Source organism: Cydia amplana, chromosome Z, assembly GCF_948474715.1.
Source record: "Cydia amplana chromosome Z, ilCydAmpl1.1, whole genome shotgun sequence".
Lineage (NCBI taxonomy): Eukaryota > Metazoa > Arthropoda > Insecta > Lepidoptera > Tortricidae > Cydia > Cydia amplana.
In genome coordinates this window covers 6,754,349-6,779,738 of record NC_086096.1, presented here as the reverse complement: position 1 = coordinate 6,779,738, position 25,390 = coordinate 6,754,349, and the positions used below count along the sequence as shown (strand labels likewise).

The following is a 25,390-nucleotide window of genomic DNA, read 5'->3' as shown; positions in this document are numbered from 1 at the left end:
AAACTGACGTCAGATAGCTCGGGAAACCCGGCCTACCGCACCACCAGTGGTCTAGAGGTACCGGCCGTAACTCACGATCCGTGCGATCTCTCATTTATTCACACTGTAATTTATTTTATTATTTTACCAAAGTATCCTCAAAGAGAGACACAAGATACTCGCGCACGGAGCGTGAGGGAGACATTAATAACAATAAGTAATTAGTTATAAACATTTTCATATGTAAACATTATTTCGCGCAGATTATATTTATCGCCGGCGTGAAGTCAGTCGCGTTCTGAGACCGGCGCAGAGACATCGTGTGTGAGTCATTGTGAATCGTTAAAGTGATGTGGTCGCCCAGTGAGCAGGGCACGTCTGGCTCGGAGATGGCGGTGGTGTCGAGCGGGCCTCCCGCGGAGCTGGTGGCCCGCACGACGCCCGTGGTGTCCACCATGAACATCAGCAAGTCGTCGCGGGTGCACATCGGCCCGAAGTTCGTCTCGGTCACGCAGAACGTGGAGAACGCTGAGCTGGTAAAGGGTGAGTAATAGACGATGCGCCTGCGACTCTCACTTGTTTGTTTTTCAATACGCCCGGCCCAATGTTTACATTTGTGATGCTTTAACTTCCTGCCACTTAATCCGATTGAAACAATTTAATAGCAACAGTATATCAACACTAATTATCAATAGTTCGTCCTTGTTGCACCAATACATTAGAGATAGAGACAATTATGTGAGACCTACCGTGAGCTTGAAGAAATTATAGTGTTGTCTTAACTTATACTGTAATAATTTCAGTACTAACATGCACATTTATTTTGATAACATGTAAACGTGATATACTATTTAATTTAACATGTCATATTAAGACTGGCTCCCTTGTGTAACTAAATTGTCAAAATTGTTGCAAACACACTCCATAAGACCATTTTTCATTATTCTGATCCAGCGCTTTATTCCCAATGACAAATGTAAGAAACCTATCCGACGTAAACTAGTTTTCATTTGAAGCTTAATAAACATTTGCACAAATCAAATATCTACATAAATAAGTAATAAAGAAATACTGTAGGTGAATTGATTAGCCAAAGCCGGTATTTCAAAAACAAATGACTGTACATTGAATTTACCTATAGATAAAAGAATGTAAGGTACCTACACCTAATGTTTACATTCAATTTTTACTTGAGATACCGCTAATTGGCTAATGAAAGTAGTATAACAGCCTTACCAGACTAAAAATTTCAATCAATTGTTTGCCGTATTTTCTCACAAGAAATTCCAAATTCAAACTCATTTTTCGATAGCTCCCCCCACGCATAACAATTATACGGGTACCTATTATTGTTGGCCCTTTAGTTTAGAGCTTTGCGACTCTTAGCATTAAGCGCATTAAGATATACATTGCGAAGTTTAATTGATGCAATCGGCTTTTCTCCGAACACTATACACAATGGCTACGATATTTATTTATGTGTCGCACGCCGCATCCTTCGATCCTTTGTCCTGCTGTACTAAGCAAAAACAGAACAACACATTTAACCCACGGAGCGGAGATGATATAAATACTTACTTATGGTTAGTACCTAAGTTAGGTCTGAAGTATGTTATAGGTATAAATATAACCTATTATCACTCCTTGTTTATCTAGGTATTTACACGACTGCCCAAAAAAAAGAGTGTATTGTTTTCAGCGTTCATGTTTGTATGTATATATGTATGTGAGTTTCTTTATTCCACGATAACTTCAGAATGCCTTAACCGATTTAGATGTATGATATATCATTAGAATCCATACGTCATCCCGGGTGACATAGGCTATGTGACGTCACACACAAAATCAATATGGCGGCTTAATACGCCATATTACGCAACCTTAAGAAAAAAATATCTTGCAAACCCATCGAGTAGGGCATCAAAATGAAGCGCTTTGAAAGACGATCAATAATATATATACAATATGAGGGTTTAAGTCCAATTTTAAGAAAGTAAGAATTAACAAAATATATTATGAAAAGCCAATCTCATAAAACCAAATATTATCCTATTGTTGGGATATTAAAAGGAAGTGGTTTGACCGCTGATCATAAAAAAAAATTATATTAATCATATTTTACTTGCTTTGAAACCAAGCCAATATGTTCTAAATTGCGCTAAGGGAATAGAAAAGTGTAAATAAGTTCTTTGAAGAGAGTCTGAGATTGTAGAGTCCGTCTTCAGATACAACTCTGCACCGACGGAACAAAGTGTCATTATAATCGTATATTTTTATACGTATTTTTTATATAAAGCCCGAGATACACTTGTAAGTTTTACTTACGTAAATAGGGACAAAGCTATTTGTTAGAATGAGATAATGATATTCATCTCTCATTCTGTAGTATAATACCTATAGCTGTGTATACAGTTATACCTATAGCTGTGTCCGTACGTAGTACGTACGTAAGTAAAACTTAAAAGACAGATGGGCTCTTCCTGCAACTTCCCCGAGTATTTTAATTACGAAGGCCGAAGGCCGAACTCCGCATAGGGCCGACGGTCCGAAGCGTAAGGCAGGTGCGTGCTTCCTGTAACTTCCCCCAAGTATCCTAATTGCGAAGGCTAAAGACCGAGCTTCGCGTAGGGCCGAAGGCCCGGAGCGTAAGAAAGGTGCACGCTTTCTGCAGCTTCCCCAAGTATCTTAATTGCGAAGGCCGAAGGCCGTGCTTCGCGTAGGGCCGAAGACCCGGAGCGTAAGAAAGGTGCACGCTTTCTGCAGCTTCCCCAAGTATCTTAATTCCGAAGGCCGAAGGCCTGGAGCGTAAGAAAGGTGCATGCTTTCTTTAGCTTCCTCAAGTATCTTAATTGCGAAGGCTGAAGGCCGAGCTTCGCGTAGGGCGGAAGGCCCGAAGCGTAAGAAAGGTGCACGCATTCTGCAGCTTCCCCAAGTTTTTTATTTGTGAAGGTCGTAGGCCGAGCTTCGCGTAGGGCCGAAGACCCGGAGCGTATGAAAGGTGCACGCTTTCTGCAGGTTCCCCAAGTATCTTAATTGCGAAGGCCGAAGGCCGAGCTTCGCGCAGGGCCGAAGGCCCGGACCGTAAGAAAGGTGCACGCTTTCTGCAGCTTCCGCAAAGTATCTTAATTGCGAAGGCCGAAGGCCGAGCTTCGCGTAGGGCTGAAGGCCCGGAGCGTAAGAAAGGTGCACGCTTTCTGCAGCTTCCCCAAATTTCTTAAATGCGAAGGCCGAAGGCCGAGCTTCGCGTAGGGCCGAAAGCCCGGGGCGTAAGAAAGGTGCACGTTTTCTGCAGCTTCCCCAAGTATCTTAATTGCGAAGGCCGAAGGCCGAGCTTCGCGTAGGGCCGAAGGCCGAGCTTCGCGTAGGGCCGAAGGCCCGGAGCGTAAGAAAGGTGCACGCTTTCTGCAGCTTCCCCAAGTATCTTGATTGCGAAGGCCGAAGGCCGAGTTTCGCGTAGGGCCGAAGGCCCGGAGCGTAAGAAAGCTGCACGCTTTCTGCAGCTTCCCCAAGTATCTTAATTGCGAAGGCCCAAGGCCGAGCTTCGCGTAGGGCCGAAGGCCTGGAGCGTAAGAAAGATGCACGCTTTCTGCAGCTTCCCCAAGTATCTTAATTGCGAAGGCCGAAGGCCGAACTTCGCGCAGAAAGCTGCACGCTTTCTGCAGCTTCCCCAAGTATCTTAATTGCGAAGGCCGAAGGCCGAGCTTCGCGTAGGGCCGAAGGCCTGGAGCGTAAGAAAGATACACGCTTTCTACAGCTTCCCCAAGTATCTTAATTGCGAAGGCCGAAAGCCAACTAATAGGAAATATTATGTAGTTGCAGAGATATTAAGCCATATAGCACTTTTCAATACGTCTGGTTTTTGGGTCAAACCAGACCTAGTTAGGTTTTTAAGCACGTTTTATGCTAACATATCAATGATCAACGTGATGAAATCTCCTTGAAGCAACTAAATTGTCTTAAATCATAAAACATGTGGTTGGTTTAAATGGTCACTAAAATGTATAAAATAAAATAAATTAATTAAAAATTAAAAAACACGACTGCAGTTTAAAAGCGAACTGAAAAGCTAGAAATAATTTTTAGTTATGTTAGGTACTCAACTTAATGAATGTAAAATAGAATATAAGTGTTCAGTCAGGGTCATAAACAGCAATCGGAAAAGTTTAGGCTCATTTAGGATCGTGACTGTACCTGCATATTTTATTTCGATTGCAGTCGGGGACCTGTGAATGGGAAAATTTCAATATATCAAGGTCCCCGACTGCAATCGAAATAAAATATGCAGGTACAGTCACGATCCTAAATGAGCCTAAACTTTTCCGATTGCTGTTTATGACCCTGACTGAACACTTATATTCTATTTTACATTCATTAAGTTGAGTACCTAACATAACTAAAAATTATTTCTAGCTTTTCAGTTCGCTTTTAAACTGCAGTCGTGTTTTTTAATTTTTAATTAATTTATTTCTTGTTTATTTACTGAACATTAAAAAGCGCAACTAGACCATTGTCTGTGTCTGTACATTTAGATTTTTTAAATGTTCTGGTTTTTATAAAACTAGGTAAGGTTAGGTACTTCAAATAGCGCTAAAAACGGCCAAATAAATGCGCCGCTAAGGGGTTTTTGACTTTTGAGACTTTTCGTACATTTTATATGAACTTGCGTGTGCAGTAGCCGATATCACATCACATTACCAGAACATTACTAATTGATTGACTTTTATCACATGAACTTCCGACTTATCAGACTCGATAACTCGGGAGTGTCAACATACATAATGAGTTTGAAATAACAGTATTAAGAGGAAAGGGGGAGCCGCTTCTCCATACGAACGTAGTCACCATTTTCCTCCCTGGATAACCGTCATTTTCATAGACAAAAATTACGGTTAATGTGTCAACACCTCGCTTTGTCACGTCAAAGTCGGTGAAAAGTTAGCTTAGGCGGACTCTACCTATGATTAATTATTATAATGCGAGTGCATTAAAAACAAACTAATACTGTCACTTAAAATTGTGATTGTCATTCAAGATACTTTTAACTTTGAACACGTTGAAGCTTTCCCAGTTTCCCACCGCCAGTAGAACTCACAACGAGTCTTACCGGTCTACAGTGCGGCACCCTTCCACTTCAAACTTAAGCCTATAAATATAAATCAATTATTAATCTAAGTAGGTAAAGTGCCTCTTGCTCCGCGACTGATGACCATGGAGTGTCTATAAGTATAATACCTAAGACATTTAAATATTTACTCCTCCAAACCGGAATACTCGTTGCGAGTTTGCTGTTATTTGACGAAATATTTGACATTCATTAATACTAATCACGAACACTGTTCACATACGGCATGTATTAAAAAAATACTCAAATAAGTCAACGTATTTGAACAAACTCATGCGAACGGCGATGTATGTGTGACCGCAATATAATATATTATAAGCTACACGGCTACCATGAGTTGACATTTGACATTTACGTTAGCGACTGCATGAACTCAATCGCATTCCCTCTCTATGAACGAGATGGACTGCGGTCGAGTTTACGCAGTCGCTAAAACCCGTGGTACGGCTACTATTGTATTTGATATTATTCGGAATTTCAAATATCTAGTCGAACATGAATTAAGAAGTGAATAACGACTGTTTTCTCTTGGTGATATTTTTGTAATAACAATTACTTAGTTAAGCACATTGATACGCCGACGGCACAGAACAAGTAGAATGGCGATGCGAGCAGGGTACGTGTCGCCGCCGGTTATGAGCAAACGCTCGCATGCTAGTACTCGCCCGCGCTGACCGAAAAACGTAAACATGCCTTTTGCGCCACAATAACGTTCAGATTAAGAAGCCAGACATTAAATCTGTCTAAAGGAGGCGTATCCATTCACCAGGCACACAAGTTTTTACTACCGTTGCGCGAGAAATGTGGAAATGTGGAGAGGAACGAGCGGCGACACCGGTTCCGATACTAACTGCGCGCGATAGCCGTTCTAACCTTTTTAATAATGTTCTGTGGCCGACGGTGTCTATCTCAGTCAAAGAAATCCAATAGACATAACTAGTCAGTCAGCTGTCTACGTACAGTCGCCATCAGATATATCGGAGCAGCCAAGCTGCTCAAAAATATCTGAACACGCACTCTAACGCCTAGACAATAGAGGCGTGTTCAGATATTTGTGAGCGCCTTGGCCGCTCCGATATATCTGATGGCGACTGTACCTACCCGCTTGGCTTTTATGGACAGTCGTCGACGTCAAAGATATGTATACGAAAAATAAAATTAAAAACATATATTTGACATCGACTGTACGAAATACAAAAAGGGTCACGGATGCTGTGTGCTTATCGATAAAGTACCTATAGACATTACATACAATGTTAATTATAGGTAGGGTAGGTACGTTTAACTTATATCGTAGGTATAGTTAAATTGAACTGAAAACAGTAGGTAATAACACATCAGCTCTATACCTATTGTTATTATTATTACCTATAGTAGGTCTACTACTTATCTCAGGAAAATGCGCGCTTATTTTCTAATAGAGAGTAGCTGAGTTTTGGTATTATTAATTAACTTGTGATTGTATTCTACGTGATATCTATTATTTCCTCAAATCTTCAATTCTTCACAACCACCGGGATAGTTAATTTTCAGAAGGACATCTACTGATGTGCCTAAGGAAACTTTCAAAAATTGCGAAATGTTTCGGAAATTTAATGTAAGAAAAATTCGGAAAAATTCTTACATTTTTGTATGAGAATTGAAACTTTCCAATTTTAAATTTAAATTTCCCATATTTCCTAGTGAAAGTTTCATGAAATTTCCGAGAATTTATAGAATTTTATGGAAACTTTCCGCAACTTGCACTGTAAGGACATCCATTTGTCGTTACCCTAATATTTTTATGTCAAATGTTTACAGAAACTTAAATTGATCTTTCATATTGTCAGTTTGACATTGCTAAAGCAGTCGTGATAAGGCTACTGGATGAAATGAGGTCATACCTACCTACGGGAAAAATAATAACAACAAACAACTATGAATAATTAATAATTATCACGGAATAACGACGACGCGTCTTCCTCGAACAAACTACCATATAACACAAAACATAACTTTTTTTTATTACATAGGTACATGGAAAAGGTCTAAGAGCTACAATAGATTTACAGAGCCAATTCGTTCTTACTTATAAAAATTATACAAAATATACCTACAATATACACACAAAACAAAATCCTTGAAAGCTTGCGAAGGTCAACTCAACATTTGCCGTCACTAAACACTTTTATTTTGCTTCTCGCTGTATGCTTGATCTAAAATTGACGTGGAAAATAGTATGTACATTAATTCTCATTATCAACATAGCTTGAACGAAACTCGACAGTTAGTTTGCTGTACTATCCTTATTCCAGAATCCAGGGTGCTGTTATGTAAATATGTAATGAATATAGATATACATTACGATACAAGTGCAAAAAGTAGGAATTTGACACGAGTTGCGAGCTACCTACTCGCACATGTATTGTACAACGTTTTCAAGTACATAGGGCGCTTTAAATTTTGTACATAGTCGCGTAACGTACTAAGTATCGCACTAATGCGGTAAAGTAGCACATAATAAAATTTCAGCAGTATTATTTACACGTACAACTCCCAAAGTATGGCTAAACGTTGAAATTTACACCGATATTAATATTTCCATTTAAACATTAGATTGATTCTTGCAAAGCGCTAAAAAGTTTGTTGTTTGGTAATGTTTCAGGCCGAATACTGGGCCTAGAGCTGGTGGCGCCGATGAAATCTAACGGCCTCCGCTGTAGCGTCGCCGTGTTTGTTTGCTGGGCCCTCGTGGTGGCCGTCGGCCTCGGCCTCTACCTCTTCCAACTCGCCACCAAGCCCACCAGAATAGACCTAGGTAATATTCGGGACCTGACTCCCTCTTTTCTTAACCTATTCTCTTAACATACCCCAAAAAACATGATCTCTAATATTTTCCCGATTAATCCACTCTAATTTTATTCACAGACACTTGTCTGTTAGGTACGAACTACCTTCATTCTCTGGTTTGTTACATATTTACCTACCAACAATTTCTTTCTGTTAAATTTTCTCACCAAAGAACTACCAAGGCTGCGTCGTTGCTGGTGCATATGTATATCCAATATATGGAAATTTAAAAAAAACATAGTAACGTGGAATTAACATATGACAAGACTTTCAAGTCTTTCAACACCTGATCATTACAAATCATTCCACATAGAAAATCTAAGCGCTTTGGCATTTAAAATTTCATAACAGAAGCTCATATTTTAACACTTTGATCATTATGTCCATAACTAGGCATCGAATTTTAAATAACTGGTAGACATGCCTATACTATAATTTTGAACTAAACAAGCACAAAATAATGCGTATTTTTTTTGGTTAGGTCTAAACGCAACCTGGTATTTCCGACGTGACGATTGGCAAGCGATGCCTCCGTACAACACAGATTACCTGTCCCTGCCAGTACACAACGTTGTCATCGGCCACACGGGCGTGGGCCATTGTAACCAGACTCGCCGCTGCATTGAAACAATGCTAGCTATACAACAAGACAACCTACGAAGAGATTTTGACGATATCGTCCCTAACTTTTTAATCGGCGGTGAAGGGACGGTCTTCGAAGGGCGAGGAGCAAACGTGGTAGGGGCAATGGTGAAGGGATACAACTCAAAGAGTATAAGCATCATGTTCATGGGAGACTACAATACAGATATGACAGCTGATATCCAGTTTGCTCACTTGAGGATTCTGATAGAGCAGCTGGTGAAGGATGGCGTGCTGGAGCCAGACTACGTGGTCCACGGCCAGTGCCAGTTGTCGCCTGACACGGTGCAGCCGGGACGACACGTGCTGGACCACTTACACGAAGTGCCGCATTGGAACCCCGCTAACACGGAACGTTGTCTTAAATATTTTAGGACTTCGTAGCGAAACACATATTGTGAACTAAAAAAGATATGGAACGTGAAATTTTAACAGACTATACTCAAAAGACCTTGGGGCCTCTAGTATTTTGAGTACTTAAATGGAAAGAGAGTAGTATTAGTTACTAGATTAAATAAGTAGATACATAAAACTAAGCGTGCCTAAAAATTGCTTTTCTAAATTTTGTCAAAGTAGTTTGAATCAGTATTCACTTGAAGAAAATGACCAAATAATTCATTCATTTTACTCTCGGGTACAGAAACTGTGTCAAATTCTAGGCACTGCAGACTCTGCAGAGTTATAATAAAATAGAAATTTAGATTTCAGTAGCCGTACTCTCCTAAGGCCCAAGGTCCTGGCAAGGTGCGAAGTCGGTGGAGGGGGAAGTGGCGCTAATCGTCACAAACACAGGTAATCTTATGGAATGGCCGCCATTAGTATTAGTACTAGCGGCAGCCGCTTGAACTAATTTTACTCCATAAGATTTAACGTAGAAAGTCTGCCAAAATGAGGGCAGCACCAGTCGTGCACCTAGCGAATAGTACCTATTCAGTTCGATGTAATTTAAACCATGTTCAGAGTCTATTTTGCTTTGTTTCGTTTAATTTTCAAACAACGCAAAATCAACTCTATTTCCTACAATTTAGGTTGAAATTTCAGCGACTTTTGGATGTTTCGTTTGTATGGCTGGGCTGAGGGTACTCGCACTCAGTGTTGCCAGAGCGCTTCCAGCTTATGTACGGTCGTACGTCAAAAAAGGTACGATTTTGATAAAAAAAGTACGGTTTTTTTTATTAGTATAATTTTCTTACAGAAACAATATTTATATGTGGGTGTGTGGGTGGGGGGTATGGTGGGTGGATGAGACATGAGTATAGTTTTCCTGATTGTTACTGACTGACAAATTGATTTGACCAACTATAAGTGTAGTGTACACGTCATATACTTGGTCAACCAGATCTTGTCAGTAGAAAAAAGCGGCAAATTTGAAAAATTTAGGCGCGAAGGGATATCGTCCCATAGAAAATTTGAATTTCGCGCCTTTTTTTACTGACAAGAATTGGTTGACCAGCTATAGTTAACCAATTTTGTTTGCATTGATATAGATAGGTACATGAAAAAAAAAATTTGTCAAGCCATTTCCGTCAGTTGAAAAAAGCGGCAAATTTAAAAAAAAAATGGTGCGAAGGGTTATGGTCCAATAGAAAACTTAAATTTCGCGCCATTTTATACTGACTAAGTTGTTTGACGGGCTACAAATGGCCGGCTGAATTTTGACTATCTGGATAATAATGCCAAATAAAACGAAATACACTCAGATGACTAAGTAACTTTCTACTGGATATGCAAATGTACATAAATTAAAAAGAAATGCATGTGAATAAGATTGGTAAGATAAACAAGTAGGATTTATGGACATGACATGACTTAGGTACCTGACAGCCCGAGAACAAATTCTTTATAATTTTTTTAACCTCTTTTAGCGTTTTTATTATTCTTCGAGCAACTGCACTGCATTAGAAGCAATATTAATAATATTACACATAAATTATTTAATGTAGTTTTATGGATAATTGCCAATACCCTACCAGGGTGCCATGTCATCTATTTCCATTGTAACATCTATTCTATTGTACCATGCTTAACATGGTTTGCAATAAACGATATTACTATTACTATTAGCAAAGCACAGGTAAGAAAGACACAACTGCCGACTGCAACTAAAGAAACGTGTATTTTCTATAGTACATGGTACTTTTTTATTGTGGCTATTGTTGTCAGATTAGATATTTTGCCCTGAACAAACCATCCTGAACCAATACAACGAAAAAAAAAGTTGATAAACAATCGTACATCAAAAGGTACGGTTTTAGTACGATGTACGCTGCTTACAAAAAAGGTACGCAAGGGTCCAAAATAGTACGGAAAACCGTACTAAAAGGTACGATCTGGCAACACTGCTCGCACTGGTGTATTGGTGCGACTGCGATTGAGTTCACACAGCTCAGTCGCTAACGTTAATGTCAAGTGTCAACTCGTGGTAACCGTACTGTATCCATGAAGTTATGTGACGTATGATAATTGTAAATATTAGAAGATAGAAAATGACATCGTCGGCATCATCCCATTGTATATTTTTATTATTCTTTGTTATCATAAGTATGTCACTTTTATGTGGCCATTGCAAAATGCCGGCTTTGTCTTTATGGTATTAGTAGATTAACTTAGATTATCTAGACTGATAGCGAACAAATTTCGCAGACAATTGATCTCCTAATTAAATGTTGTGTTTATCAGTAAATGTCCCACTTTATAAGAATCAATTCGCATGGAAAGATTGTTTTCTAAAGTCTATTTTTTTATTCGGTAGACTGAAATGACAGTTAATAGTATGAAATGACATTTCATGTTCATACTATTAACTGTCATTTCAGTCTACCGAATAAAAAAATAGACTTTAAACATAAATATATAAGGTTGGTATGCCACCTATACAATTTCTTGGTCCAATGCTGTTATCTACACATGTTTGGGACTTTATTAAGGATTTTTATACAATTAATAAGTAGAGAATTATTATTAAATAAATAATACTTCGATTTGGCTATATAAGTAGAGATAGTATTATTTATGAGTGTTATTTCCACATTCCATAATAAATAGAAGATACGGGGTATCTATGAAAAGGGACCTTATTGTTGGCGCTTACGCCGCACAGCGTCGCGCGGCATTGTATTAATATCGGAGCATCGTTAACAATGGCGTAAGCGCCATCGACAATAAGGTCCCTTTTCATAGATAACGTCACATATAAGCAAGGCAGCAGTCGACTTTGTATTTATATTACAACAGTGTTTTATATTAAGGGAAAAAATGGAAAAGTTACGCTTCCGGCAGGACTTGAACCCGCAACCATATATGTATTTATCGCTCGCAGACATATCTGCTTGTTATTTTTTATTTATTTACAACAGTATTGTTTTGCTATATCACCATTTAAATGTCTAAATAAAAATCTGTCTTGCTAAGATTAAGATAATCTAGTCTAGTAAAATGAAAGTGTGTGTTGTAAGTTTGGTTTATTCAGTAAATACAATTTGGTTACTAAGTTCATGAGATGGTAAGAGGACGTGGAAATTATAAAAATGTAATATAATATCTTATGTTGAAACGATACGAGTTTTATTTATTATACTATTCAGACCGCGTAGCCAACGTGCCAATCGCTTACGCTCCGTAGCGATCGAAACGCAACTGTCACTGTCGCACTAATATGGAAGAGTGATAGAGAGACACAAAGCGTTTCGTTGTCGAAGCGATAGCGATTGTCACTTGGCTAGGCCGGTTCATTTAATTGTATTATCACCACACCAGCTGGTAAAGCTAGGCTCTCTTGATTGTTCAAAAACTGATGAGAAATTTGCATTTTACTTATACCCACGTGGGGCAAAAGTAATCAAATGCAAATTTTGAGTTGTTTCCTTATGTTGGCTGATAGAATTGACTTTTAAATGATGATCCTGAATGATAAATATTAATTAAGAATATAATTTATTTTGATTTTGAATCGATTTGCTTTGACTTTGTTTGACATTTTACAGTTAGTATTTTCATCTAAAACAAATAACTATTAAATATCTAACATATAAACTAAACAACACTTTGATGTTGTAAGGGTTAGCAATTTTTACTGTTTAACAAAATGAAAATAAATATAAGTACAGCCGACTTAGGCATAGTTTAGGGTTTGTAATCCGGATCCAATCATCCGGATCTGGATCCGGATCTGTGGATCTTCCCATACATTTCAGATCTGTCGTGCAAACCCTAGGCGTGGCTGTGGCTAATATAGGTGTATAAAATTGCGTAAAATATTTTATATGTTAGTATCCAGCGAGGAAAATGGTGACTACGTTTGTAGGGAGATGCGGTCACGTCACTTCTTCCCCTTTCGTCTTAACCATACGTTAAGTTAGCTCCTGTCTGATGTCCGTGTGCCACCTAGCTGTTGCACATTGCATCTTAGTCCCTCAATTGATATCATGATAACATGATATCTCACTTCCACTTTTTAGATTCATTTAAAACGCAACAATAATTACTTACAACAATTCTTGTTTTGAAAATTATATCGGGAGAAAGCCTTTTAAATTTGAAGTGACTTAGTATCGAATATTTCCCTGAGTATCGATTTGAAAATTACTTTATGTTTGCGATCCATGAAACCTAGGTACCTTTTGATGATGGCCGCTGCCACCTTGCCCCATTCCATTTCCCAATTGCACACATATTGCTATTATGCAAGTCGATTGATATACATACCTATAGTAGAGCGTACGTTAAAAAACCTAAAGAGAAAAAGAAAGTTCCGAGTGCTACGAATTTCTTACCAGTAAGTAAATGCACTTACACCCTGTTAGTCATATCCATTTATTAGATTAGATAGATAGAAAACTCTTTATTGGCACACCTCAGTAAAAAGATACAAAAAAAAATAACAATTGATTAAATGTAGAGGCAGACAACAGGCGGTCTTATCGCTAAAGAGCGATCTCTTCCAGACAACCTTTGGGAGCTTTGGGTAGCGGAAAAAGAGTAATAATCGAAAAGGTAGGTGTTGCAATTAAAGCATTATGGAGCCTACGTTTACACACAATCACATTGAATAAACATACACATACTTATACGAAATACAAATAGACATCATAAACATACATATAAATATAATAAATAGACCGGAAATATAGCTAATTATGACAGCAGCATGTCAGCCACAGAGTAACAATATTCGCTAGGTGCACGACTGGTGCTGCCCTCATTTTGGCAGACTTTCTACGTTAAATCTTATGGAGTAAAATTAGTTCAAGCGGCTGCCGCTAGTACTAATGTCAGACATTCCATAAGATTACCTGTGTTTGTGACGATCAGCGCCACTTCCCCCTCCACCGACTGCGCACCTTGCCAATAACTATGTATGCATGCACTATACAAACTGCACTCAGAGAGAGATAAATAATGTTCTTTAAGTTTGAAACGCGCGTTCGAACCGCCTGAACTCCCTAACCTCTTACCGTTTCACGATTTTTATACACCAGGATACCATTCCCGCCTAAGAGGTCGACGTAACTAAGCACAGATGCGTTAGGACACAAGTGGTGTCAGCGTTATTTGATTGTAGAATTTATTACTAGACGATAAGATTGTTATTTCTTTACGAGCCCTATAGAGTTATGTCGAAATGCTTTCAAGGACAGCGTTACTAGGCCAGAGGGCGGTGACCACCCGTTGCACCCCGTTAGCATATACCTACAAATAAACTTCCTATGTAGTCGTGAATGCACTAGACTTGCGCACTGCAAGCCCTAGATCGAGGTAAGTGTGCCTTATCCCGAATAATGCATTTCGAATGAATTAAATCTTCCTAATATTCTATTTTTGTCACCATATGCCAACCAAGATTCAAGATGGCTAACGAGGAGTTATTAACTAATAAATTTAATCTAATATTCTCTAATATCATCGTCATCGTCCACAATATTAGAATAGAATAGAAAACTTTTTTATTCGTAAACCCACAGACAATACACATAATTACACAAAAAGAACATAGTGAAAATAAAGTCATGCCTCAATTTATACTGCAATGGTTAAAGTTATTGCAAACTCTACCCTAGCAATTTTGCTGCGACTTCAGTTTCCAGAGCTTTGGAAATTGAAATCAATGAGGTAGAAAATAAGACTCAAAAGTCTACATACATTTCTCAACTACACAGTAGGTATGCAGTTTGAAATGAACCGCTTGCAGTTATGCACTCCTGGTGGCTTGATGCACATATTTCGCGACGTTGCATCACTGCCGGTGTGCTGCAATTGTTGCATATATTGCACAAAATGCACTTGAGTGCATCTAAACTAACTTTGCACCGACTTGAATAGGTGTGAATGTTTTGATTTTCTGTTTTCGCGGTAGACCCTCAGATTGTGATGGGTTGTGGTATTGGCGCCCCCTACGCAGAGTTTCGCGTAATTATTATATGTATTAACAAATCATTTTAAACTTAATGCAGTTTCCTAAAATATGTGTCTTTAACTCTTTACATATAAATATTGCAATTTAATGATTTTCGCTATGGATTATTATGACCAGACACGCAAGGCCTCCGATTGAAATTAAGTTCTAAGGAAAAAATCATGGCCTTACGTCTATTACTTTAATTAAGTAGGTACCGTAAAATGGGGTGAGTAGGGTCAAAACTGACATTCAAACCTCGATAACATTTGTGACGTCCCACGGATAAAGGTACCTTATGGCACTTGGCGCTTACGCTATTATTAACGCCGCTCCGCCGCCGCGCGCAATTATTATTGCGGCGCTATACGACGTACGCGCCAAGTGCCATAAGGTACCTTTTGCCGTGAAACGTCACATTTTATTTTTACATATGCAAACTGAACGGTGTATATAATAAGTGTTCCGGACGTTTGTATTTTAGTTTTTATTTTATTTTGGGTAGTTCCATTTCATAACTTTGACGATAAACAGGAAAACCCACCTCAACCCGTAGTCCCTCGTATTTGGGGTGAGTTGGGTTTGCATACAAAGGTGATTTTGGAAGATTGTTGGATCGATTTTTTTTATTATGAGTATTACTATAGCTCCATTTTAAATTGGAATACATTATTTTTGTAGCAGTAGCCTTAAAATCCCATCTCACCCCCCTTTCATCCCTTCTCTCCCCATTCATAACCCAACTCTCACCGCGAAACCTACTCACCCCATTTTACGGTACCTACTTACTGATTATGCAAATTTGCTTGTCTTTTTGGTTTCCTCGTACCTATTCAATATGAAAAGTAGATTGTTTTACTTGGGTGAAAAGCACCAAGCATCATTTCATCCCTATGTTAACAACCTTCTTTACTACTAGCTCCACTTTAGCTATTGTGACGGAAGGGTATAACAACGGAACCCTACACTGAGCATGGCCCGACATGCTCTTGGCCAGTTTAATAGTACATGACAGCCAATATTTGGTGCGTATATAAACTAATTGGCGTTAAAATATTATTATAATATAGATACATATAGGTATCCTAATTTTATCATTTTATGACTAATTAATGTTGCCGTTTCATATTTTAGATGCCCAAAGGCTTATTGGAACAATTTCCGATTGACATTGTTTTAAGTATAAATGAATAGGTTCATTTAATATTTAATAAAATAAAAATGATTTGTGGTAGGTACGTCGTTGGAACGTCTTCTGGAAGCCGAGGACAGCGAAACAGAGTTCGATAGTTGGCGCGAGTATCAAGAACACATACATAACCCTAGACCAACAAGTAGGTAGCGAGTTTTATTTTAGGGTTACCTGTTTTTAACCCCTGGAGCGCCCCAGAATTACCGTAGTATGCAACTCCTATACTAGTTACTAGCACACGTGTCTTGTTAGGGCGCTCCACGGGATAAAGCCCTCACTTAAAACCATAAAAAGCTTCTCAATTTCAATGCCTCACTAGTACCATCGCCCACACTGTTAACTGTACATTGGTGGAACTTAGCCCGTACTATGAGTCACTGACAGTGTCAAAACTGACATAAATGTACACTATCGAGAACGTAATTTACTTCCTATACATATCGTTTGCACAAATATGCGAGTACGAGCGAGATGTATAGAAAGTAAATTGCGTTCTCGACGGCGTTTGTCAGTGCCAAACTGATGGTAGCCGTACTGATGCCTTTTTTAATAACGTCCACCGATAAAGTTAAGAGTGTTGCTGTTGTACAGGCAATTGTTTGACATCGAATCAAAATACCACAAATAAGATTCGCCTTCAACGACAACGAAGCTTTCAGTACATTTTCGAAATGCCTTTATTTAATTTTGGTCCTACGAGGGGCGTTCAAAATATTCTCGGTATTGATATCTTACGACCTCTTCTAAAATTTCTTTCGTTACTGGCCGCTAAGGTTTATTCATTGACATTAAAAAAAAGTATAATTCGAACCGAGATGGTCTTTTGTTTTTCTGCAATTGCTGAACAAACATGAACATCATGTGCGAATTGACAATGTTAACTAAATTAGAACATCGATGCGTGATAAAATTCTTAACAAAACAGGGTAAAAATCAAAAAACCATAAAAGAGGAAATGGATTGTGTTTACCGTGAGTCTGCTCCTTCTTTATCTACCATTCAAAAGCGGTCAAGCGAGTTTAAACGCGGAAGGGAGAGTATTGAAGATGACCCTAGACCTGGCCGGCCTGTAGTAGCTACTTCACAAGAAAATATTGATAAAGTGGAAAAACTTATATTGGAAGATGGTCGAGTGAAGGTAAAATCTATAGCACAAGTAACCAATCTCTCTATTGGTACCGTACATGATATTATACATGACCATCTTAATATGTCAAAAGTAAGTGCAAGATGGGTTCCGCGAATGCTGACTCGGCTTCAAAAAGACATGCGTGTAGCTTGTTGTTCCGATTTTATTGACCTGTGCGGTGAAAATCCTGATGAGGTGCTGCAAAGAATAGTTACTGGAGATGAAACCTGGGTTCATCATTATGACCCAGAGAGTAAACAAGAGTCCATGCAGTGGCACATTAAGGGTTCAGCTCATCCCAAGAAGTTCAAGGTCATCCCTTCAGCTGGAAAGGTCATGGCCACGATATTTTGGGATTGTGAAGGAGTATTACTAATCGATTATAAAGAAAAAGGTGTAAATATCACAGGACAGTACTACGCTAACATTCTACGTCAATTAAAGGATGTAATTAAAGAAAAGAGGCGAGGAAAGTTAACCAAAGGTATTCTGCTTCTGCATGACAACGCCCCCGTCCATACTGCTCATATTGCCAAGGCAGCTATTGTTGAATGTGGGTTTAAAACTGTTACTCACCCACCGTATAGTCCGGACTTAGCCCTCAGCGACTTCTTTTTGCTCCCCAATCTTAAAAAGGATCTGCGTGGAAATAAATTTTCTGACGATGAAGCATTGAAGGCGGCAGTGGAGGAGCATTTTTACACGAAAGATAAAAAATATTTTTACGAGGGATTAAAAAAAATAATTGATCGATCTTTTAAGTGTATGAACATAGGGGGGGAGTATATTGAAAAATAAAAATATCAAACTTTTCGTACTTGTTTGTTTTCATTCTCATACCGAGAATATTTTGAACACCCCTCGTAAATGCTTGTAATCAGAGTTCGTGCAATCCCAGGAGGTCTGCGATTTTGTCATGTTGCGTTTTGAAAAATAAGTCTTCTTGATTGTTTTCCATCGAGCGAAAGTTTTTTTAATTATAGGTTTTGAATCTATAAAGTTAGTAGAGATGGCTCAAGCTAAGCTTTATTCATATTTTTTGAAACCAATCTAAAAACAGGCCAAGAGCATGCTCAGGGTAGGGTTCCGGTCTTAATGACATGACATGACGCGAGAGAGAAGACATTGGTGTGAGCGAGATTATTAGATTTAAGTATTAGGGTGGCGAGCGAGTCGTGCGGAATTCTTTATGATAATAATTGTTCCTTTTTACAATTTTGCAATTTCATGTAAAGCCTGACCAGTAATATATGACCATTGTCAAGAGGGCGCTGTCTTGGCGCTGTCATTCTCATGTACTTTACACTCTCTTTGGTGACAGTTCAAGTATGAAAAAAAATTGTTCCGCAACATGGCGCGTGATCATATATTCCTAATCCTATCCATACAGTCCGTGTAAGCTACCTTTGACGTATTATATGTATTCGCAGCGTACTCATGCCCGCAGTACGTGTGGACGGTGGTGCGCAACACGTCGCGCGCGGAGCGGCTCTCATGCGCGTGCGCCGCGCTCGCGCTGGTGCTGTGCACGGCGCTCATACTCTTCTTCACGCTCGTCGTCAAGAGGGGCGAACTAAACGTCGTCGATAGAGGTAAGGCTGCAGTATACATACATATCCCGCTATACCATGATCAACAAAGTAAACCGACTATTTGTAAAGACATCACCATGCCCAGCCACGTTTAGAAGGTCCTCCGTTCTCCGAGATTCAGTTAACACATTTTCTGCCAAATGAAGCTACGCGCTACGAGCGTAGCCGATAACTGCATACCCCGCAACGGAGCTAGCAAAACCGTAGCATATGACAGTTCTGTGTCAGGGTTGGCGATTATGATGAACCATTTTGCTTTAACTTTATTGTATGTAAGATTAGTAAAATTGATCGAGAAGGTTGTTGACCCTCTTCCGATGTAACCCGGTTTAATTTACTGTCAAATAAAATAAATAAACAGGTCAATGTCAATATTAGATGCGTTTCAATGTTTCTGTTATTTTGTTTATAAAATTACGTTTTTTTCGCATTTCTTTCAAATATTAACATGAAATTTTCATTGCTTGAAAATATTGGTGTGTTTGAAAACAAAGAAAAAATATTTTTTGTACTTTAGTTTGTACGTAGGTACTACCTACGTAGTAGTGATAACACTGATAACCCTGACGTACAACTGCTACAGATTTGCTGGCTCGGTTGCGAGGTATGCCGATAACACGGGAAAACCGTATGTAACGAAAATGGCATGCCTAAAAGTGATACTGTGTGTAGTGTGGTCGTGTGGACTGTGGTTGGTCGTGAGTGACGAAATTAACATTTGTATTAGTAAATGATAAAAATTACCTCAGCTTAGCATCGAAGTCAGTATTTACAAAGTACATTTGAACCATCATAAATACATGTAAGGCAAATAAATAGTTGAAATATTTAATTACGCTCCACAAGATAGCGTTTTAGATATCACCACAAATCGGCACTTATTTTTTTATCATCACAACATTTTGTCTTGTACAATTAAGTCTTAAAGATTATCTTTTGTTTGCTATCTATTACTGTACTGGTATCAAGTAAAATATGTCCGGCTTAATCAGACTATAATATCGAAGTATGTTTATTTAAATATTTACATTAGTGTGAATGGCAAATTCTTATCAGTTTGTTCGGTTTGTATACTTAATTCTTGGAAGACGAGAAATTGCATGGAGTCGTATCAATGGCATTCGATATTAATTAAGGATAAGGTAAATATTTAGTGACAAAACTTTCCGCATTATAACTTCAACAAAATAAAAGCACGTAAATTCAGGATATACAGGATAAACTTACTTTACAGTAGGTGGACAGTAAGCAGTAGTAGCGAAGATTGATGGGCTGTAGAATCGGCAGTACATATACAAAGGAAGAAATACTACCAGCATCTTTGGGACAGTGCCACAGGGCCATTTTTAGATTTAAATACTTCGATAATTTTAGTTTTAGGAGCACTGGTGGTCTAGCGGTAAGAGTGTGCGACTTTCAATCCGGAGGTAGCGGGTTCAAACCCCGGCTCGTACCAATGAGTTTTTCGGAACTTATGTACGAAATATCATTTGATATTAGCCAGTCGCTTTTCGGAGGAAAACATCCCGATTAGGGCCTAGTTTACCCTCTGGGTTGGAAGGTCAGATGGCAGTCGCTTTCGTAAAACCAGTGCCCCAGGCTCCCATGAGCCGTGGCAAAATGCCGGGATAACGCAAGGAAGATGATGATGATGAACTAATTTTAGTGACAGTTTAGAGCAACTTTTACATTTAACTATATTATGACGTCGTTATTTATAATACCACATTTAAGTAACAAAAAATATTAAAAAATCTCTAATTTCTCAGCCCCTCACGAGTGGAACATCACCCGCGAAGACTGGCTGGCGCGCGACATGACGGGCAACAACACGGTGGCACGATTCGCGCCGCTCAAGCTGGTGGTGGTGCAACACACCGTCAGCCCCGAGTGCCACCGGTTCACAAACTGCGCCGCGGAGCTGCGGAACTTGCAGAAGTACTTCTTGGAGTCGAAGCATCTTGGATATGATATACCGTGAGTGTTCTCGTAGTCAAGCTGGTGGTCGTGCAACACACCGTCAGCCCCGAGTGCCACCCACAGAACATTATTAAAGAGGTTAGAACGGCTATCGCGCGCAGTTAGTATCGTAACCGGTGTCGCCGCTCGTTCCTCTCCACATTTCCACATTTCTCGCGCAACGGTAGTAAAAACTTGTGTGCCTGGTGAATGGATACGCCTCCTTTAGACAGATTTGATGTCTGGCTTCTTAATCTGAACGTTATTGTGGCGCAAAAGGCATGTTTACGTTTTTCGGTCAGCGCGGGCGAGTACTAGCATGCGAGCGTTTGCTCATAACCGGCGGCGATACGTACCCTGCTCGCATCGCCATTCTACTTGTTCTGTGGTGCCACCGGTTCACCAACTGTGCCGCGGAGCTGCGGAACTTGCAGAATTACTTCTTGGAGTCCAAGCATCTTGGATACGATATACCGTGAGTGTACTCTAGCTGGTGGTGGTACACCTGCAGCCCCGAGTGCCACCGGTTCACCAACTGTGCCGCGGAGCTGCGGATCTTGCAGAATTACTTCTTGGAGTCGACGCACTATAGGGACAGATTACGTGGTCAGCATTTCCCCGCGCTATACGGAATGCCCGCCGCGCGACTTGCTCCTCAGTTGTTCCCCGGCTGTGTACTGAGAAATACACGTTCTAATTAAGTATTTCTGATTATCATTTATATACTCCCAGATAGTTAATTCCTATAAGCACCTTGGATACGATATACCGTGAGTGTACTCGTAACTCATACTCAAGCTGGTGGTGGTTGGTGGTACGTACACCTGATCGTAGAGCTGCAACTTGCAGAACTCGGAGTCGAAGCATCTTGGATACGATATACACACCGCGCGTCAGACCCGCGTGCCACCGGTTCACCAACTGCGCCGCGGAGCTACGGAAATTGCTATTTTTTTACATTATTTGTCATTTCTATTGAACTCCCATTTACAATTTTGCTAGTTACATATTTGTCATGAATAGTGTTTATATGTTTTCACCACACCAACTGATAGGTAAAGGCTCTCTTGATTGTTCAAAAACGGATAGCAAAGTTGCATTTTAGTCACATGTGAGGGAAAGTAATCAAGTGCAAATTGTGAGTTGCTTTCTTATGTTTGCTGGTAAAATTGACTTATGATTTTATTTAATAATATTCATTTGGAATTGATTTTGTTTGATATCTTACAGTAAATATTTTCTTCGGGTTGGTGTGGTGAAAAATGTTGTGTTTCACTCGGGGGCAAATTTTGTTTAATCCTCGTGCTTTGAAACCCTCGAAAACATAAAAGACTTATCAGTGAAATAACAAAAATACTGATAATTTTCTCTTACTTACTTAATTGGAAACTTCACCATTGTACGAATTTCCTTCGTAGGTAGGTATTTTCAATAAAAATTTCTGATTATGTAGGTATGTTGACGCATTGATTTCAGCTTAATACCTTATACATGTATTTATCAGGTACAACTTCTTGATCGGCAACGACGGGCGCGTGTACCAAGGCCGCGGGTGGAACCGGGAGGGCGCGCACACACTAGGCTTCAATCGGTGCTCCCTCGGAGTCGCATTTATAGGTACGCGTTGATTTAAATTTTACAGCAATTATTTAGATATACTTAATTATAGCTGGTCAACCAAATCCTGTCAGTAAAAAAAGGCGCGAAATTCAAATTTTCTATGGGACGATATCCCTTCGCGCCTACATTTTTCAAATTTGCCGCCTTTTTCTACTGTCAAATCTGGTTGACCAAGTTTACTTTCACAACGCGAGCAATTAGGGCTCATTTAGACGGCGCGCGAACTCGTATACGATTTTAGTTACATTGCGGACCATTGAGGTCACAGACAAGACATCCTCCAGACTGAGCATAGTAGCGCTACTCCCTCTGCCACAAATATAGTTTTTTACTCCATTTTCGAGTCAAAGTGTCTTTGTGTGACGTCCGTGTCTTTGAACAGACCAATCACGGCAAGGGACTCGCTCACCTCGTCCCCCGCACCCCAGTATTTTTGGCATCATCGGTTTCATGAAATAATTGCTCTAAACTCCGTCTAGAGGATTCCTAGTCTATGATTGAGGTTACATGAATTCAGCCGACCGATCAAATGACGCAATGTAATGAAATTCGCATGTGAGTTCTCGCACCGTTTAAATGGGCCCTTAAAAGGAAACTGTCGCGCGCGTTGCTCTGTGAAGACATGATGGCCGCGCGGGTGTTTGCATCCACAGCACGTCTTCACAGAGCTGTACCCCTCTGTTGCCTCTGCTATTCTTGACGTGCAATGTCCCTGTGACAATTCACTGATTGAATCGTTACAGGAGACTACAGGGAAGAGCTGTCCGTCCACAGCCGCGTGACCGACCTCCAGCTGCAGCGGTTCAACATGCTCCTGGAAAACGGCGTGGCCCTGGGCTTCCTCCGGACGGACTACTCCGTCCTCCCCGCTAAGGACGTCCAGGACACCGTGAGCCCCGGGACCAACCTCTATCGCGCTTTACAGAAATTGGATCACTACGAGAGAACCCATAGCTTTAGGGGCATGAGCTGTGAGGCGATATACGATAAATTAGGTTTACCTTACCATTTGTGAATTAGTTTGTAAATATATGACTTTTGTACTATCAATAATATATATTATTCGGGTCGGGGGTTGAGAGTTGAGGGGTTCGGGGTTTACATTAAAAATTAAAATAGAAAATAAAAACTTTATAATAAAAGGAAAACCGACATCAAAAAGGATAAAATAAAATATTATCCTACTTCAATAGGCAAATCCAATTTTTTATATTATATTTTAATTTCTTTATGTAACCCCCAACCGATTAACTAACTTCTCACAACCCCCCCTGCCCCTCAAACCCTGACCCGTCAAGCCCTAAGTCCTCAACCCCCAACCTCAGACCCCTCAAACCACCACCACCCTCTGCCAGCATCTCCCACACCTAACCTCAGCTCTTACCTAGTCTCGTTAGTCATTTCTACTACTACCTACATTCAAAAACATAATACACCCCCTTATGTAAAACATGGAATATTACTTCGATTTGTTGAAATTTCCCGCAGTCTAAATTGCCCCCCCTGCACCCCTAGCACATGATTGGCGCGACAGTATCTCGCGGCGAGATAGACTACCCGTCTTTTTCTAACTGTGTTAATAAAAGAGGGACGGGTAGTCTATCTCGCCGCGAGATACTGTCGCGCCAATCATGTGCTAGCCCGGTTGCACCTTATTAGGAGAAAGAGTGTAGTGTGGTGTAGGTAATAAAAATATTTATATTTCTATTGCGTTACCATTTTTCATACACTGTATGACGGCAACGGAACGGATGGAACGAAATATAAATGGTAATTTCAGGACACATCTCGAAATCGAAAGAGTTCGTGATTCTGAGTCGACATAACATAAAAATATCCAAATCTAAAAAAAGAGTGTAGTGTGCAACTATAAATAACATGGCCCAATTAATCATGTCCATGATTATTATGATTAAGAATGAATAAATAGTTATGAATTCAAAGTATTTTGCATGGGCTTTTGGAAACTGGGCAATTACGTGAAAGAGCGGGGAAGGTATAATCAGTTTTTTTTACTAATGTGTAACGTCTGTAGTTGTTCTGGTTTAAATAATAAAACTGTAATGGCGTAATCACATCGTTTATTGGTATATGTATGTACCTATTCGCACGAGTCGTACAAGCTATAAACATGGTGTGCCGGCCCGCGGGGCCGGACGACGGCAAACAATCACAAGAACTTTAGAATATGCATTCGTTCTAACGTATACAGCGTCATAAACGTCCAACGAGCTAACCAACGTGTTTACCTTAACCCTTCGTCTCGTCGCCGTGCTGGGTACGGGTTACGCATCGCTGACGATTATGATCAGTGAAAATCGCAAGACGCGACGCCGTCGAGCCGTCTCACTTCTATTCTGTTCACTTTCTCAGTGGAATGAGAAACCTAAATAACTATAAAATCAAGTCCGGATTACAAAATAACGTAAAAAGATAGGTAGGTACACGATTCCGAGAAAGTAATAGGATAGTGAGACCATTTCTTGTCCCCGATTACGATCAATTTAGGCCCGAGCGGCACCGCGACCGGCAATTTTCACAACAGCACGTTAACGGATCGTGTAAAGTAGCCAGTTCCTCAACAACTCCTATAAAGGCATCACATATATAAAAATTATCACGTTAACATTAAAATTCGAAAGTTGTACCGTGTTAATGGCTTCTCTACAAGAAACTCACGTAGTAAAATATATCTGACGGTGAAACTAAATGGAGAGTCGGCATGGGGTGAGAAGCGTGGGTCCACGGCGCCCCTCGGCCGCTCGACGGAGCGCGGTGGGTGCCCGCGAACGTGACCTACATCAATTTCATTCACGCTCCCAAAACCGTATGGGGTTGTATAAACATTTGGCATAGATAACTTGACTAACGAATACATTCCAACTAAATTAAAATAAACTCTTATGATTAATTTAAAAGTTTGTAATTCTGAAAG

The 25,390-nt window shown here is 39.8% G+C and overlaps 1 protein-coding gene across 3 annotated transcripts; it reads left to right on the top strand.

Annotated features, from left to right (window-relative positions):
• The first annotated feature begins 62 nt into the window (after positions 1 to 62).
• Positions 63 to 23,501, top strand: LOC134660914 (peptidoglycan recognition protein-like). Of its 3 annotated transcripts, XM_063516792.1 has the most exons (6): positions 63 to 522; positions 16,199 to 16,297; positions 18,715 to 18,876; positions 20,646 to 20,853; positions 22,340 to 22,452; positions 23,199 to 23,501. In XM_063516792.1, the coding sequence occupies exons 1-6, from the start codon at positions 330 to 332 to the stop codon at positions 23,468 to 23,470; spliced, it is 1,047 nt and encodes a 348-aa protein (XP_063372862.1). In that variant the 5' UTR covers positions 63 to 329; the 3' UTR covers positions 23,471 to 23,501. The 3 variants fall into 3 exon arrangements, with proteins under 3 accessions (XP_063372862.1, XP_063372863.1, XP_063372864.1); XM_063516793.1 differs by lacking the exon at positions 16,199 to 16,297; XM_063516794.1 differs by lacking the exons at positions 16,199 to 16,297; positions 18,715 to 18,876; positions 20,646 to 20,853; positions 22,340 to 22,452; positions 23,199 to 23,501 and adding exons at positions 7,746 to 7,898; positions 8,412 to 9,007.
• The last annotated feature ends 1,889 nt before the right edge of the window (positions 23,502 to 25,390 follow it).

What these genes read in the sequence shown, in the direction of transcription:
- LOC134660914 (XM_063516792.1), top strand. Translation starts at nt 330, where the DNA reads ATGTGGTCGCCCAGTGAGCAGGGCACGTCTGGCTCGGAGATGGCGGTG. An exon ending in GAACGCTGAGCTGGTAAAGG is followed by an intron (nt 523 to 16,198) that starts GTGAGTAATAGA and finishes GATTTGTGGTAG; the next exon opens with GTACGTCGTTGGAACGTCTT. An exon ending in CATCTTGGATATGATATACC is followed by an intron (nt 20,854 to 22,339) that starts GTGAGTGTTCTC and finishes TGTATTTATCAG; the next exon opens with GTACAACTTCTTGATCGGCA.